Genomic DNA, 18,740 nt, shown 5'->3' with positions numbered 1-18,740 from the left:
TTACCAGTGTATGTATTAGCTAATCTTCTGGTCAAAGGTTGGTGGTGTCTCCGCCTTTCTCTTTGCACAATGCACATTATACTCTTGACAAAGAAAATCTGTCTGAGATGATTTAGTGTTTCTTTCAACTGTATCTGATAGAAGAGAATTGACTTCCATGAAGTGGAGCAGATTTTAGTTTGTGCAACTAAAGGGACCGACCTAATGTTGGGTTAGAGGCTGAAGCAAAACATAGACTAAGAGAGAAGAGTAAGGTAACAAGTTTAATCAAAAGTAGGTGAAGGTGGCAAAAATGCATTGATAATCGTGGCATGAAAATGGACACTTGTCTAGCTCGAGACTGGATCATTGGGGAAGTTGAGTGAAAACTGACTATATTAGTTCTGCTGTGGAATCTTCCTTCTCTTCCTAGAATTCATCATTGAATGGGTACTCTGGGTTCTTTATGTCCCTAGGAATAAAAATAAAAACACATTTAATTTGAAAAGTCCATCTTGTTAAGGAGAGTGGTTAAGATAAATTAATAGTTGAGAAAGTGTCAACTCATGTCATCTGTTTAACTATGTGTCCCTCACTGACAGCACTATGACAGGAGACAGCCATATATCCCAGCCCTTCATTAAGAAACTATACATTCAAAGCTTTAACAATTGAGTTAAGAGGTCCTACCATAAGCAGAAAATCTGACATTAATATACAAGAAATAAGTCTTATTCATGAGGTTTGTCTTAACTTCCAATGATGTTACCACTATTGTTTTGATTTGACATGTTTGAATTTTTTGCCCTAATTAAAATATTTTAAAAATATCTGTTGTCATGATAAATTGTTCTAAAAGACAAATTCCACCAGTTTACAAAATGTCACAGACAGTTCTAAGGGGTGAGAGACTGCATGCTGCACCTTGAACTTGTAATCCCAGCAGTTTCAAAGAGGATGGATGAAGCCATGATTCTGTATGTGTGCCGGCTACGAGCTATACTTGAGAATGAAGAATGGATAAATCTATGGTTCTGTCAGCATGCAGAATAAGAGGTAGTCTTGAGAATACATAAATGGATAAAGCCATGATTCTATATGCGTGCAGACTAAGAGCTAGTCTTGAGAATAGATAAAGTCATGATTGCGTCCAGACTATTAACTAGTCTTGAGAATGGACAAAAGTCATGATTCTATATGTGTGCAGACTAAGAGATAGTACGGAGAATGGATAAAGCCATGATTCTATATGCATGTAGACTAAGGGCCTTATTTAGATATTAGCGGATGGAATACTCCGTCACAAACGTAATGGATATCCCATCTGCCATATTACGATCTCCATAGGATATTATGGGATCGTAATACAGCAGAAAGGATCTCCATAACTTTTGTGACGGAGTATTCCCCTCTGCCAAGATCTAAATAATGCCCTAAGAGTCAGTCTTCAGAATAGATAAAGCTGAGATTGTGTATGATTACCAGTCTTGAGATTGGACAAAAGCCATGATTCTGTTCATGTGCAAACTGTTAGCCAGTCTTGAGAATGGACAAAAGTCATGATTCTGTATGTGCAGACTAAGCTAGTCTTGAGAATGGATAAAGCTGTGATTCTGTTTGCATGCAGACTAAGAGCCAGTCTTGAGAATGGATAAAGCCGAGATTCTGTATGCGTGCAGACTAAGACCTAGTTCTAAGAATGGACAAAAGCCATGATTCTGTATGTGTGCAGGATATGAGCTAGTCTGGCTCACACATTTAAAGCTACTGATGGAGCAGGTAGTGCAAAATTTTGTATACCTCCTCTATTCTTGCATGAAAATACTAATTATATAATCTATTAAATATAATATTATTAAACGAGTGTTGCATGTATACTAAACAACATTAATAATATTTAAGGTACATGTGGGATTTGCATTTTGCATGGCTAAATAACCTTTAAAACTAAAATCTGTACGCATATTAATAATAGTATATGTGGTAATAGAATACTGCATGATATATGTTGCTTTGTGATGTTGCATCCTTGAGGAGGATCGAAAAAGGTGAATATAATGGCTTTATATGTCGCTATATGCTAGATAAATACAAACACATAGAGGGATTAGTAAGGGGTTAACATTAGAATCACCATTTCTATGTATTAATTATTCTTTTGTGTTTGTTTCGCTTAAGTTGACATCTGGGCCTAAATCCAATATGGCCGCTAACGTCGCACGCAGAAGTGGCCACTATCTCGTGAGGCGCGGAATCAATTGCGCATGTGCGAGTATGTATCCTGAACCTCTTGGTGACCTTTACACAACTTGTCCCCGGTCAAGGATATGGAACGGGACATTCACCAAGATAGGGGAGCAATCAACCTTACAGAAAACCGGAACAAGCCGACTCTGCGCTGACAAATGACCTCACCACTCGAACTGTACTGAAAATCTGGGAATATAAATTGTACGATCCCAACCAGCCAATCACGACTGTCCTAGAGCTTAAAATTGTATCTTCTTTAACTTGCTTTTATTATAAAAGAAGGGTAGAATAGGAAGGGGGTCGTTCGATGGTAGTTCGTGGGTTGGTCGTCTTCTTCATTATTTTTGGAGAGAAGCTCGTTTTCTACCTTCGTTGTGACGCCTTTCCTGATGACCCAGATGCGGCCTGACCGCTTGATGACAGCAAACATTTTCTAAATCTACGAACTATGAAAGATGCTTGCACGATTTCTGGTCCCTTGAGAAATTGGGACTGTAACGTGCTGAGCAAAGAAATTTGAGCTTTGGCCAGCTTTCCGGACAATTTACGACAAAATTTGGTTATGCAGAGCCAATGAATTAGAGGACTCCAAATAGCCAGATTAGGTAAATATGATGTTCTGCGATTTACTTGAATTGATCTAGAAATTCTAAACTTTGACGAGACAAATGCAAATATAAGTCATTATGAAAATTTAGATAAACAAATATTGATTAACAAGGAGAATGAGTTTGTGATTTTTCTTAAAGAAAGTTAAGGATTCTGAATCTTAAAATGTGTTTTAGCTGGTTCTAAATCACCATCAACCAATCCAACTAAATTGGTCCATTGACCAAGTGGGTGGAGTACCTTGATGTTTAGGATTAAGGATCTATAGGTGAAAATTGTTAATGTATATTTTGTAAATTGACTTTTCTCTCCCTATAGGTTATAAGGTGTTCCCCCCACGTGTCCAGCGCTTGAATTACTCATCCCTCCTGTGTGTGCAGACTCGTGAGAGAGACGTATGAGTGTTGGAGTTATGGGCCCCACCAATGATTGTGTGTGTGAATGAGCTAGTGTGACATCGGGTCTGCGATGCAGGGAGGGTATCGGTAAATGTTATTCACCATTCTTCCCAGTCGTGCGCTGGATCACTACCTTAGGCTAAGAATTTGGAAGCTCAAATGTTGACCCTATTGCACAATCAATGACGCCTGTCTCGTTATGATTCAGTAGAATTTTGGGATGCAGAATGCATTGGGACTAATTAATTGACGCTAAACTCAAGGCCATACAAATGGTGTATAGCCAAAGTTTTCATGATACCAATAGTTCGCTTTCTAAACATAAAGGTTTAGTGATGCTGATAGACCTGGTACCATCGGCATGAGTCTCCCTTCGAATTTTCACTGATTGCCTCCTCTGTTTTTGATATGTTTTGCTGGTTTAGATGCTTTGGGCACTGTGCCACTGCTATTCAGTGCCTCAGTGCAAGTGCTCACTGTTGTAAATTCATGTATTGATTAGTGACTCCATGATTGAATTATTTGATTTACTTGTCTGACCTTAGTATAGTGCGCCATGGGTGCCCAGGGCCTGAAAATTAAATGCTGCTGGTGGGCTTGCCGCACTGATTGTGCCACCCACAGAAGCAGCCTGTAAAGTGTAACTCAGGCCTGCCATTGCAGAGACTGTGTGCAGTCTGGGACTGCCATGTCGACTTGGCAAGTGCACCCACTTGCCAGTCCCTAAACCTTCCCTTTTCTACATATCAGACACCCCTAAGGTAGGCCCTAGGGCAGGGTGCATTGTATGTAAAAGGTAGGTCATGCCCTGATGTGTGTGGCATGACCTGATCGTGAATTACAGCCTATTTCGTTTTTCACTATTGCAAGGCTACCTGTCCCCATATGTCAGAATGGGCAGTTTGATTATAACATCTTATAATCCTAACTGACCCAGGGAACATGGTAGAAATTCGAGTTTGGTATGCCTGAACGCAGAATGATAAACTGCATCTTTTAGTGAAGTTGGTTTTAACATTCTGTGTTTGAAAATACCACTTTTAGAAAGTAGGTATTTTCTTGCCTAACCATCCAGCCTGCCTCTGCTAGGTTGTGTATTGTATGTCTGGTTTTGTGAGTGACAGGGGCTGGGGTGCTCCAGGAGACAGGGTGAGTCAGCACTAGGCTGAATAGGCCTATCTGCATGAGGAGTGGTGGGAGGAGTAGCACCTGGGCCTGGATAGGGCTGTGCCTGCCTTCCACAATGCTGGTTCCACCTCCTGGGGTGCGTCTGATGACCCTGGCCCACACTGACAAAGAAACAAGGTGTGCACTGGCAGAATGCACCCAGAACTGGTTTGGCCTAGGTACAGACACTCTCTGCCTTCAGAGACAAAGGATTTGCTAGTACAAATATTGGGGCCCAGACCCAAAGACTTTAGATCACTTCTGGGAAATCAAAACAAACCTTTGCCAAGGAGAAGAACCAAGGAAGCTTCAGGAGTTTGGACTGTCCCTCTGCCAGTGTGCTGTTTTGCTGGGTCGGCCTGTAGTGGTTTCTTTATTGCCAAGGAAAGGAGAAGGAACTTTTAAGGAACTTTCATCATCTTGCAGAATATTTCTTCAAGGGCTTGAACTTATGCTTGCCTTCTGCTGAAGTCTCAGGGCTACAAGACTTCACCACCAGCTCCCACCTGAATTTCCTTGCTGGGAATTCTGTCAGCAGAAGCCTGCGTGTCGCTGGGAGCTGGAAGCCTGACTCAACGAGAAGAAGTGTGTCACAGCTGTTTTATTTTTGCAGAGTTTTATATAGCGCGAACTTGACCAAAATGCAATCAGGTATCAGAGCGCTTAACATAGCACCAGTTACGTTACATGAGGACAAACATTCATTTTTTGTTAGGCACGGGGAGATTAAGGGATTTGTCCAGAATCACAGGATGTTCAGCGTCATTACCAAGACTCGAACCCATTTACCCAGGTCCGAGGTCGAGCGCCCTAGCCGTTAGGCCAACTCCTCTTCCCTGTTGCCGTCGCATCGCCGGAGAAGCGTGTCGCTGCTGCAGAGGCTGTCGTGGCATCACCAGAGAAGCGTGCCTTCGTTGTAGCTGTTTGCCGTCACATCACCACGAGAAGTGTGTCGCCATCGCATCACCGGAGAAGCGTGTCGCAGGGCTTGTCGCGGTTCAGAAGTTGTCGAGTCGCCGCACGGCCGTTGGGCGTGCACGCATCGCCTTCATGTCATCGCATCACATCAAAGGCGCCATCTTATCGCACCGGATTGTCGCATCGCATCGAGGCGCCATCTTGCCGCATTGTAACCGGAACACAGTATGAGAATCAACGCCTCACCTCCTCTCCGGTAAGGAACAGACGCATCCCCTACTCTGCGCAAGCATTGAGGCGCGATGCATCGCCTCCCCCGAAGCAAGGAACCGATGCATCACCCTCCCTGCGAACCTTTTGTTTGTTTTGATTTACGCATCCACCTTGAAGTCTATTTTGAGTACAGTATTGTGGATTTTTGTCGTTTGTGGTCTTGTGTTAAATCTATACAAAGAATACTTATTTTTATAAAACCTGTGTGGTGTCCATCTGTAGTGTTTTCACTGTATTGCTGTATGTGTTCACAAATGCTTAACATACTGCCTCTGAGATAAGCCTGTCTGCTCATGCCAAGCAACCGAGGGGGTGAGCAGGGGTTATCCAGGAGTGTAATCCCCTTTCCCTGACTTAGAAGCAAGGGTCCCTATTTGGTCAAAGGTACCTACCTCTGCCAACTAGAGATCCCCAGTTCTAACAGATTCTGACTGGTTACTTTTTATCTGTGGCTCCTAATTTTATTTGATTTCTGGTTTGTAACCATTCACATGACTAATTTACCAGAAAATTGGGTTCAATCCGATTTATTATTAACATGCTTTGTCAATTGAAGAAATAAATGGTAATGCACTCTGTTAACTTTGTTATCATGTCACAGAAATCTGTCACATATAATTACCCTCTGTCTTTTCTTAAGTCCTTAAGAAAACACTACTTGCTAAGAATATACCATCTGTAATTGTCCGGACACATTTAACCTTTGTTGGAGGGTTTCATCTAACAGCAGCGAGTAGCGATTTTCAAAACTGGTGGGGCATAATACTTGCTTTGAATCCCAGTGAGGGAGCAAGCGAGTTCAATAGGAGGATTCATGGGGGGGGGGGGGAGGGGTTAAAAAACATGAGGCCAAATAGTGTACTTTAAAGCACAATTTTCACACAAATCTGATCAAAACCATAGTCTGTGTAAGGCTATTCATTAAATGAGGTTCTCTCCGGTTGTATCATGGTAATGAAGCCAGGCACAACCCAGGAATCGAGCTCATTATTTCAAAATGTCAAGTGGATGCTCGTGTGTCTATAATTACCAGGACCAGCATTTTGGCATGGATGCCTCTGATATTCTGTGAGCGCCCAATTATTCCAGACTTACCTGCAATATGCCAGTGCCAGAATCTTGCAGTTGACTGCATCCACAGGCTTATTGTAGTTTTTGCAAATTAAGCACTGCAGCATTTTAGTGGATCCCATATGCTGGGCCCTGTGATTGCCCCACATTAACCTGGGAGGATTCGGATTTGAACCATCTTGAGCATTGTTGTTGAAAGAGTGTCACCACAGTAGGTGATTAGTATGGCCTGGACCGACTGTGGTTAGGCCAAAGCAACACTACCCCAATTTGTAAAAAATTATATTGTAGTTACAATCAATCACATTTTTACTTACAAAACAACAAAGAAAAACGTAAACAAAAATACCATTCAGGTTCACTGGGGAGAAGTGGATGGCCAACAGAAACATTTCCATGACGCTGAGAACCACACTGATTCCCACAAAATAAGGCCCTTAAAACAAGGAAACTCCTGAAAATCCATGATCAGACTTGATTATTGGAAGATTTATCTTTCCAAAGACCCGTTATAGCATCCCTTTTCTCTAACGTCCCCCAATTTTCTGGTGAAATATGATTGTTGCTGTGATTTAGTGTTTTTTATCACCTGCTCTCCCAATAACAATTCCCAGACACCGTTTGAGTCAAAGGGAGAGCAATGAATCTTGCTAATTTTGACACCAATGACCAACTTTAAAAATTTTTACATTCTATTCTGTGCATTCAGTGCTATTACCTGTGACTGCCAAAAACCGAGAAGCACATGTGCATAGTGGTGCAGAAACATGCATTTTAACACATCCCCCAGAGTCCTTTGAACCGTCTAATCGAATAAAAGACACATTTGAATGATAAATTGACTTACAGCTTCATGTCAATATAGCGCAGGTTTTTGTTGAGTCCATCAAGAGCTTTCATGTCTTCAGGAGTTAATTGAAAGTCGAACACCTGTCACAAATAAGAGATCACCTCCAGTGAATTAATTTGAGTGAACAGAGTTATCATTATTGGACGAAGAAGTGACAAGTGGGGAGGAGAGCAGTCCCGATCCCCCTCATGGCAGTTTGTGTGGTTGATGCAGACCAGGACTGCTATGATTGCATTAGTTTGGCTTTATATGTTGAGTTTTGTTGGGTTTCTGAGGAAGATGCATTGGGTAGGGTTCCACTTTTGTTACCTTGCACATCTTATAACTGTATTGCAGTTGTCACCCGGACTGTGGGATATTTTTAGTACCTGGGGAGGGACAGTCTGAATCTAGGGTGATTGCCTAGTGGTGACCGGAAGGAAGAGGGGCTACCGGGTATACTCATAATTTACGGGAAGAGAACTACATCTGGTGGTCGCTAGAGTTAGCATCCACACCCAACTCCAGCAGCGGCCAATCCTTATGGGCTGAGGGGCCACGCCCCCCACTTTTTTCAGGGCAAGAAGGGTGTCTGTCATGCTGAACAAAGGTCAGCCTGACAGACACTCTTCTGGTTCAGGTCAGGTAGCCAGGAGCTAGACATGCCCTAAATGCGCAGGATCGTAGCTGTCTGAGCTGAAGCTTACCAGGGTGAGGACTGCACTGCCCCGTGGGCTTGACCTCCACAGCCAGGCAAAAGTGTCTCAAGGCCCTCCCCCTCATGATGAGGGGGAGCGTCATTGACTTAGGCGTTTAACTTTTAAGCCCTTAACTGCCCAGGGCCGAGTGTCAATCATTGACACCTCGTCAAACAGTAGGGTGGTGTCAGCAGTCTCACTGACCCCATCCCACTCAGTAACAAGACTGTGACTTCTGCCTTCCCTCACTGGCTGACGATAGGTCAGCCAGTGAGGGAAGGCATCAGTCCCAACCCTCCTGCGACCTACGAGACTTGGGACTGCTGCCTTCCCTGTCAGAGAGCTGCTGTTGAGGTAAGTTTTGTGTGTTTTTATTTTTTTGGGTGCGTGCGTACATGCAGGTATGAATGTATTTATATTTCTTAGTGAGTGTAATGAATGAGTGTGTATGTGTTTGTGTGAATGACTAGGTGTGAGTGAGGTGTCTGTGTGCCCCCCCACACCCTTCCCTGGTAAAATTGACAGCCACCACTGCCCACCCCCACCACTAATGCTAAGAACCTTTTCAGACAATACATGCAGGAGAGGGAAACAACTCCCTTCAGAGTGAAGTTACCATTGTGAGTTCTTACAGTTTGTTTTCAACAGGTGGATAAATGGTGAAATTCACAAACAATGCTTCTAATGCCTGGTGTCTACATAGAATTTTCTTTACTTTTCTTACAATTAGGCTGTCCGGTTTTAGGTTTAAACCTACAATAACTGATAAAACCCCACCGGAAGGGAAATAACCCTCACCAGTGTAAACATATAAACACTGAAGAAAAACCTGCACAACCACAAACTAAATGCCATTGAAAGAAAGGAAAAGGAGAGTGAAAAAGTCATTTTTATTTCTTCCTGAAGGGGCCAATACAATGTAACTTTGTTATATAAGGTAGCTGTAAGAAAGACTGGGCTAACATTATTTGCTTGAGGTTTGCTGTGTTGGGATGTCACTAAAATATTGTTTCTTCTTCCTTTTTTCAGTTTTGTGGTCTTTGGTCTAAAGATACAGGGGTTAGAAGCATGTTTAAGGTGTTTTTGTTATTTATTTTATAAATTGTAGGGAATCAGGAAATATCAAAATCATATTTGATTTTCTGGCTACGTTTGAGTCTTTCACTGATAGGAAAAATGTAGGATTCAGAAGAATCTTTCCAATAGATGTACCATCACATTTACCCACGGAGCAGGGGTAATAACGCTTGATACATCAGCCCCCTTTTCTAGTGAGTCAGTATTGATAGTAGGTGAATTGCCAAACACCCTAGGCTCTAAACATTCAGTGCAAGGTATAGTGCCAGGTATTTGCAAAAAGAGTGCAGTCACAAAGCATCTGGGATAGTGGTGAAAACATGACACCAGACTTTTGGGAAACATGGAACGCAGTGTCACTTGGAATGCTGCTGCAAAATGTTCTTACCAAGTTCAATAAAGATTGGAGTGATCTTGTATGTAATTGCAGTGATTCAGCTACATATGTGAAAAAGTATCTTTACAATCTTCAGAGTTAATGAATAATGCTATTGACTTTTTAGTCCATTCTGGTGCACTGTTTTGTTATGCGGGGAAACTAAAACGCAAATATTTCTCATTTTTTGCTTTGTGGGGAATCAAAGAAAGAGTCATCCCAACTGTGTCACTTAGCTGGTGGTTCTCAGTCCTAGAGGCCATGAATGCTATATCATCCATGGGGCAATCGTTAAAAGAACTTTTGCTGGGTGATGATGGCAAAGGCAAGAAATATGAGGATCTTTGGTCACATATTGATAGTGATTTTAAACAAAGTACACTCTACTGCATTCTTAGATTTTTACAGGAAAGCATGACTGCTGTAGTGGACATAATAAAACAACTAGAGTCTGAACACACCCTTGCCAACCATGTGTTCAGCATAATTGGTGTAGATGTAAAACATCTCCTTAAGAGTAGGTTGGGAGACACTTTTAGTGACTTTGGCACTGCAACATGTTCCATGTGCTTGCCACTTGGTAAGCAAAGAAATGTTGAGGAGCAATTCAGTAACTTATTTTACAATGTATGAGAAATAGCCCTTCACCGACCATGGCATTTGAAGTCAATGAAACCTCACTGTGGTACTCTGCACAAGTTATAGATTCCTTCTGTAAAGGGAAATTTTCTCCGGAGTTTCAAAAGTGCTGCTTCATTTTTGACCGCTACAATAACTCTGTGGGCATATGCGCCCAGTTCAAAGTATATGTTGCAGAACCTGTCACAGAGAATCACGATCTTCAAGTGCACCAGTATTGGCATGGAAAGCTATGTCAGTGGCCAGAGTTAGAAAATTGTGTACTGGCAATTTTGGCGTTGCCTGTCTCAAGTGCCAATGTTGAGAGGGAATTTTCACAGATAAAATTTTACATGGGAAGGAAAGAGCGAGCGTGCATGACCAAAGACTCACTGAAGAAGTATTGTATGGTGTACTATGAAAAGTTTGATTTGTAAAAATGTATTTGGACCTCGTATACACTGTATGTACACTGTCTATATACCATGCACTATCAGTGCAAAGCAAGCAATAATAAAAGCAAAAAGTTCCATAAACACTGGAAAAACACTATTTCTGTTGTTTTTAATGGCACAAAAATGTGCAACCACTGATAACCACTGTTTTTTAAGGAATTGAAATTACTTGAAAACACTGAAAAAACCCCACCAGAATTGACCAAAAATAGAAACTGAAAACAGGAAAGCCTACTTACAATGCAACAGGCATACAACTCTCCACCCCGCTTCCTCCTCAGATCTGTCATGGATCGGTGCCCCTAAGTTATAGCTAGGGTCCCCACACCTGCTCCCATTTTTTGGGCAGCTGTGACTTCAATAAATCACCTTTTCTGCCCTTTGACACCACTCAAGGTTGGACTCCCATTCCGCAGTACTTAGGGAGGAGGTACTTACGCCCCAGGTCAAGGCTATGTTGTGCTTGGCCACTCCAGCAGCCATCGTTATCCAGACTGTAAGATATCTGGGACAGTTGTCCTTCCTCTGCATCATTAATAACAACCATTTTGCATCCAAGGGCACCTTTTATGTGATAACCCGGAACATCATCTCAGTTACCCTGCGCCAGAACACTTGTGTCTCCGGACAATCCCAGAGTATGTGGAAGAACGTGCCGTTTTGGTTATAGCCCATGAGGCACTGTGGTGTATCGGCTGTTCCTATTTTATGTAAGAGTGTCCTTGGGTAATATGCTCTATGCAAAATCTTGAGTTGAACTAATCTGAACCAGGCTCGAATAACTATTCCTGGTGAGCTCTGAGGAGCCTCTGCCCAGTCGTCGTCGTCAAAGTTGCCCAGGTCTGCCATACAGCCATTCCGTAGAGCTCCCAACAGCTCCCAACAGGTGGGGGAAATTATTAACCAGTTTTATTAAGATCGTGGAGGTACCTTTGTCAGTTATTGGCTCAGTAAGTAGGCGATCCTCCACAGGTGATGTCTCTGACAATAGCTCGCCCTCAAGGATATGCTTTTGCAGTGCATATCCCAGTTATAGATATCGGTAATATTCGGTCTCCACCAGCTCATATTCTTGACGGAGTACCTCAAATTGTATTGGATTGTTCCTGCCATACCTCTCCCAGATGTTCTATGCAAAATAATGTCCACTTGGAGAAACCTCCTAGAGTGCCGACTTCCTAGAGCAGGTTACTGTGTCCTGACGGAGTCAGAGCTGTGAGCTTGTCCCTCCAGCCCAAGTAGCTCCGGGCCGCCCAATAGAACGCGACAACCATCCCAGTGTGCGGTTGCAGCTTTGTGGCCTTTTATTTAGAGTATAGGATCGCCTAATGCCCACCATAACCCATCACATCCCTGTCAACATGGAGGCCAGCTCCTGCCTGTCAGAGAATACCCATTTGTTGATTATCAATAGTTTGGATGCCCAGTAATATTTTTTGACATCTGGGATGGCAAGCCCCCCATGTGCTGTGCGTGGCATACCTCATTTTCATGATAAACAGTGCTCTTTGTCTATTTTAATAAAACGCTCAGAGGGAAATGGGAATGGCGTATTTTGAAGCACATGCAGGAGAAGTGGAAGGGTCATTATTATGTAAAGAACGGCTCTGCCCATGAAGGACAGTGGTAAGGTGCACCAATATGCCACGTCCTTGTGGAGTCTATGGGGGTGTATGTTTCTGCTCATAAATGCGTGGGGGTCGCAGGGGACATATATCCCTAGGTATTTAAAACCCTAAGTCACCACTGGTGCCGTGAACTCAGCAAGGAATTGCTGTGTCCCAATAGGGGAAAGATTATGGATTTATAACTGCTGAAGAGATCAAAAATTGTCAGAATTCTGGCCACTGAGAAATATGGTTGTTTAACACTAGGGAGGTCATCGTCAGCATGAAGGAAGACATGCTCCTCCCAACCTCCGACCGCCATGACTCCTCATATCAGCAGGTCATGCCTAATCCAGACAACGCGTGGTAGGGCAAAAATCATTGGCAAAAGGCACGGGACATTGTTCCGTTGACACGTACCCAGGCCAAAGTGGCCTGTTAGAGGAGTCTGACCCAACTGGAGAATTTCAACCCAAATCCCAGTCTTACTACTGTGAGGCCACACATATAGGACCATTCTATACTATCAACTGCTATTTTGGCGTCTAGTGCCATAAGAACTGCCTTTTAAGTGCAGGGCTGGCCAGTCATTTGGAGCACTCCATACAGACGTCTCAGGTTAAAGCGGGTGCTCCTCTGTGGCATGAAGCCCGAATGATCTGGATGCACAATGCACGTGATGATTTTGCTTAGCCGTGTCGCCATGGCCCACACCAGCACCTTTGCTTCGACATTTCGTAGGGATATATGTCTATTGGACCTGCAGTCAATTGGGATTAACCTTTTTTATGTATTACTACGATTGTGGCTGTACATTGGTCCTCTGGCAGGCAGCCGTCCTCATGTGCCACCGAAACATCTTAAGCAGGGGTTGGGCTGCCTTGTCTGCCAACCCCATGAACAATTCTATTGGCAGGCCATTAGGACTAACAGCCTTAGTGGACTGTAGATCGTGGATCGATACTGTCAACTCCTCATCTGTCATGTTTGCCACCAGGGCCTCACTTGCATCGCCCAAAAGCATTGGAAGGGCAAGGTCTTTTAGGAACTCTTTACAGTCAGTGACAGTCCTGACAATCGTGGGAGTATATAAGTTCTCATAATAGGTTGCAAAGGTGTCAACTATGGCCGCATTGGTCTTTTGTAAGTCGCCCTTCTCGTCTAAGATGCCCAACACCCTGGATTGGTCGGCCTTGGCCTTTAAGTCTTGCTGGCGCAGGTGCAGCTGGTGATGCAGGTTGGCCCCTCCCGCCACTAAGTCCTCCTTTCTATGGCTGCTATGTCCAATTCTATTGCCTTGAATTCAATCTTGGCCTCTTTCTTTTTCCCGCCTATCAATGCATGGGCTGCCTCAAACGCTCACATAACACACATGTGGAGGTTACTATCTCCTGATTATCCTGAAAATAGAGATCCTTGGTGGTTCTGAGTTTCTCCTTAATTTCTCGGTCACAGAGAAACCATATGTCCAGCCTTGGGATCGAGGCAGCGTCACGCACAAGCCCACTCTGCAGGACCCCCACCGGGGAATGGTCAAAGATCCCACGTGCATAATGTGTGGTTGCCCTGAAAGCTCCCGTCTGGGCATGGTGTGTAAAAATGTGATCAAGACAGGGTAAACTGCTATGTGTGGCTGAGAAATATGTGTACTTTTGTTGTTGTGGCCTGTGCTCCCGCCACAAGTCCATCAGGCCCAACGCCGATATGAAGGCTGACAGAAGTAGCACCTCTACCCACGTGGGGGCATCCCTCCTCCTGCCTATCCCGGGCTCCATGACAGCATTCATATTTCCCCCCAATATAATGGTACCCTTATGCATTTCTAGGATGAAGGAACTCACTCTCGGTAGTGTCATGGAGTGGAGCCTCGGCAGTACATTGACAGAGCAAACATTTAATGTAAAGCTTTACCATGTTCCAGTCAAGCCAACACAGCATCCTTGCCAAGTGTGCAAGGGGGTGAATGGCAGAGTCTTTCTGACTAGTATACCTCTGCTTCTTAAGTTGGACTGTAGCCCACATGTGCTAGTAATTTGTAGCCAAAGCCATCATGGCTTTATAGAGGTTCCACCGGAGGTGCATTCCTTCAAGAGTATTAAGGTATTAGGTCGGTAGCGTGCCACCATAAATATTAAAGGACTAGTGTGCGCGTAACGTTTTTGCCTAGACAATTGACATTCCATGTCCAGGCATTCAGGACTTGCTCTGTATTTCCTGCCATTGGTATGTGGGTGTGATGCGAGTGGGGTTGTGTCTTCCAAGGGTAGAGGTACCCTGGTACGGTCCCTCACCTAGCTTGCATTGTAGCGTCCCTCTCCCTAACCCTCTTTCATTGTATGTCAGTGCAGATGAGTCTGTAACATAGTAATAAAGCAAAACATTTAGAACCCCTGAACTCCCCACTCTCTGCGTCGTGAGTTTAGAACCACTCACAGCTCCAACTTGCAGAGTGCCTGTCGCCCTAACGTGTGCATCTAACAGTGAGGGTGCGCTGCTTCCGCCAATGTGAACGGGTCAGGATTAGTGTTCTCAGTATTGCATCCCCTTGATCCCGAACATGATAACCATTAATAACATCTAAGTGTCCTGTGCGCTATATCATAATCTCAGTAGTCAGTCCCTCCAGTCCACAAGTATATGCCTCAAAGACAGTGTTTAGCATTAGGTACCCATACCCATCCCACCAACCCTCTGCCACCATTTTACCATTTTCAGAGGATACTGCAAACAGACACTCATGCATTTGTGCAGGTGTTTCAGTGTCGCAGACCTCTAGAACGATCCGATCATGGCACCTCAGGATTGTGGTCGAAAGGTGGAGACTTGCGCTCACTGCCCCCCTTTCAATCAGTCACTCTCCAACCCTCTATACAGTCCCTTCAGCCGATGAACTGCAGCATCTTGCCATCTGCCACTATAGCATCATGTACTTCATTTCTTTATCTCAAAGTGTCACTGCACCTGGAGGGTGAGGTCAGGAAAGAAACAAGTAGTCGAGTTTTCAAAATGGAGGTCGCCATGTGTGCGAGCTGCCTGGAGGATCTCATCTTGATCCCTTTAGTTGAACGCTCGGGCTATGATTGTGCACGGGGGCCCCAGACACGGTGGGGGCCCTAGAGCCCTATGCAACCTCTCAATTGAAAAGTATTTGGACAGTCTCTTAGAACTGAGTGTCGTTAGGATAAGGTCCTCCAAGAAGAGATCAGTAGTAGTACTTGACCCCTCTGCTCCATCAGGGACATGAATGTTGTTGCGCCGGGTTCATCCCTCCTGGTCCTCCAGATGGGCCGTGATAATGGCATTCTGTTTAGTGTTTCAACTTGTTCTTCCAATCTTTTCATTATGGAAAGCATGCCATTTGTGTGCATTTCGGCTGCTGTTACTTTTTTCAGTGATATTTCAGACATCTGCACACAGTAGATGAACGTCGACTGTGAAGGTGTCTAGCTTAGGTTTCAGCGTGCCTTAAAGTTCCTTTATCGCTGCTATGATTTTGCGCTGGGAAGGTTCAGATAAAGGATGGGCCTCCTGGTCTGTGGTAGCACTCTCTTACTCCCCTCTGCATTACTGGCAGCTGCCATGATGACAGCATACATATCCAAGTTTTTGGTTTGTGTGAGTCTAAGGCCCATTTTCTAACTATATCCCCAGAAACGCTAAGGGGACATGGCACCAGGCAAGGGCCACCAGACCCACTGATCTCCCCCCTCCATGGAGGTGTGTGGGGTGTCCTCCCTAATCAAAGCCACAAGAGCTCAGTGGCCTTCCCAACCGAGGGTCTGTCGGTGTGCCTCTTGTCCACTCTCGCACCCCAGTCTTTATTGTTACTGCCCCCTTCCAGCCGGGACTCACAGCCAGGAGAAAAGGAGAGTGAGGTGCAATAGTGGCAGCTGCTCCCAACTGGTGGTGCCTCTAAACAGGGCTGGGCCCTAAAGCAACTGCCTCCAGGGTGGGCCAACAAGTAGTGATGGGAGGCTCCTGGGTCTGTTTCCACAATCAATCAATCAAGATTTATAAAGCGCGACCAATCTCCCGATAGAGTGTCCAGCCGCTTGCAGGCCCGTGAGGCTTATTGGAACAGCCAAGTCTTGAGGGCCATTCAGAATTTTAGAAGTGAGGAGCATGGGGTGAGCATTCCAGGTCTTTGCTGTGATGTGGGTGAAGGAGCATCCTCCAATACTGCATCGGTAGATGCGAGGAGTATGGGCAAGTGAAATGGATGCGAGGCGTTGTCTTCTCGATGGTTGGTGGAAGTTCAGGCGGTTGTTAATGTAGGAGGGCCCATGGTTGTGCAGAGCCTTGTGTGCTTGGATCAGCAGCTTGAATTGGCATCTCTTCTGTACAGGGAGCCAGTGGAGTTTCCTGAGTTGGGGTGTGAAATGGGTTTGTCTGGGAAGGCCAAGGATGAGTCTGATTGCGGTGTTCTGTATGTCTGAAGTCTCTCTAGAAGGTGTGCGGTGATTCTTACGTAGAAGGCATTGTCATAGTCCAGTCGGCTGGTGATGAGGGCTTATGTCACGGTGCATCTCATCGGTTGGGCTAGACCTTGAAGAGCTTATGTAGCATGCACAGAGTGAGGAAGCAGGTGGAGGAGACAGCCTTGATCTGTGATTTCATGGTGAGCTTGCTGTCAATGATGATTCCAAGGTTTCTGGCGTGGTTGGAGGGGGTGGGTGCAGGTCCTAAGTCTGATGGCCACCAGGAGTAGTTCCATGTGTTGCAGCTGTTACTAAAGATCAGTAGTTCCATCATGTCTGTGTTTAGCTGCAGGCAGTTGATTTTCAGGTGATCTCCTTCGGTTAAGAGGTGAAAGGTGGGGGGTGGATCCTCTGAGTTCTTCTGGTGAGGAAGGAGGTGATCCATCTGAGCGCGTTCCCTTGGATGCCGATGTGGTGGAGTCTTTCTATCAGTGTGTGGTGGGATTCGGTGTTGAAAGCTGCTGAGAGGTTGAAGAGGATCAAAGCTAATGTTTTTCCTTGGTTGAAGAGGGTTTGGATGTCGTCGGTGGCTGTGATTAGGGCAGTTTTGGTGCTGCGATCGCTACGGAAGCTGGATTGGGAGGCGTCAAGTAGCTGGTTCTGCTCCAGGTGTATCACAAGTTGATTGTTGAAGATTTTTTCCAGTACCTTCGTTGGGAATGGGAGCATTGAGATTGGCTGGTAACTTTTCAGTTTGTTTGGGTCGGCGAAGGGTTTTTTGAGTAGTGGTCTTACTTCGGCATGTTTCCAGGCGTTGGGAAATTTTGCAGTGATGATAGAGGTGTTAAGTTGGTTGTGAGCTCCTAGCCAATCCTTTGGTTTCCGAGGCTGAAGATGTGGTGCAGGCATGGGTCTGTGGGAGCTCCCGAGTAGATGGATTTTATGGTGGAGGTGGTGTCCTGGGTGGAGAGGATGTTCCAGGTGGTCAGTGTGTGGTTTGTGTGGGTTAATGTGGTGGTGTATCTGTTGAGGAAGCCCATAGGTGTGGGTTGGGGTTTGAAGTTTCTGTACATAGATGCAATCATGTTGTGGAAGAAGTGGGTGAGGTTGTCGCACAGCTCATGTGAGGGTTTGATGTTGTATTCACTGGCAGTTGGGTTGAAAAATTCCTTAACGATGTTGAAACTTTCCTTGGTGGGGTTGGTGCTCGTTTCGACGCATGCGGTAAGGGCTGTCTTTTTTGTTACCCTCAGCATGCAGTGGTAGAGGTTGAGGGACGCCTTGAAGGCTGCCCTGTCAGAAGTGTCCTTGCTGGTGCGCTATCTCCTCTCCACCCTCAGGCACTGTGTATGTATGCTCCAACTCTGGCTAGCACTCACGTAGGGCCCCCCCAATGTCCCTGGGGCCTACAGGAGGTCTGCAGTCAGTTGATTAGGCCCAGGCAGAGCTCAGCCAGGGTGAGGGGTCCAATCAGTCATGCTGCTGGTCATTGCCTCCTCCCCGGAGGGTCCGCACTCCTAGCAGGCTGCTGGCTGGGAAAGGGAGGCCCGGCAGCCGGCCGGAGCTCGGCCCTCCAAAATCGGGCCACTGGGCTTAGTCGCATCTTAGCTGAGGGAAGGGGGTGGCAAGCATCACCACACTCCTGGTCTCAGTTCTGCCCCAAGAGAGAAAGAGGCCTGCTTACTTTGATGGGCCAAGGGCCTGGACATTGGCGGAATTACAGGGCCGTTCCTGAGGCTCAGCAGCGACGGTCTGCCAATATGGCATTGCATGCTCAGCAGCCGATGTCAGTCTCGCCGGGTCTCCCTCCAGGGACTCCGCAGACATGGGTCCTCATCGTCCCTCCATCGCTTCTTCCTCTGCACTCCGGTGCAAAGCCTGCACGGGGGGGGAAGGGGGTACAGCTGAGCGTCGGTCTGCCACAGGCCCAGTCTTAGGCATCTGTCACAGTGGATGCACCTCACGGCTCCACGTCCATGATCTGGCCCCACAGCTCC

At 45.4% G+C, this 18,740-nt stretch overlaps 1 protein-coding gene across 1 annotated transcript in view; it reads right to left on the bottom strand.

Moving 5' to 3' along the window:
• Positions 1–246: 246 nt before the first annotated feature.
• LOC146854163 (aldo-keto reductase family 1 member C15-like) overlaps positions 247–18,740 on the bottom strand; it is a 323,371-nt gene continuing 304,877 nt past the window's right edge. The window contains exons 9-10 of the mRNA XM_085651941.1: positions 7,513–7,595; positions 247–451 (exon numbers count right to left, since the gene is read on the bottom strand). Coding sequence (XP_085508067.1) covers positions 409–451; positions 7,513–7,595 — 126 coding nt within the window. The 3' untranslated portion in view covers positions 247–408. The remainder of the gene's footprint in view (positions 452–7,512; positions 7,596–18,740) is intronic.

Source organism: Triturus cristatus, chromosome 4_1 (assembly GCF_964204655.1).
Source record: "Triturus cristatus chromosome 4_1, aTriCri1.1, whole genome shotgun sequence".
In the NCBI taxonomy this organism is placed as follows: Eukaryota; Metazoa; Chordata; class Amphibia; order Caudata; family Salamandridae; genus Triturus; species Triturus cristatus.
This window is presented reverse-complemented; position numbering and strand designations above follow the sequence as displayed.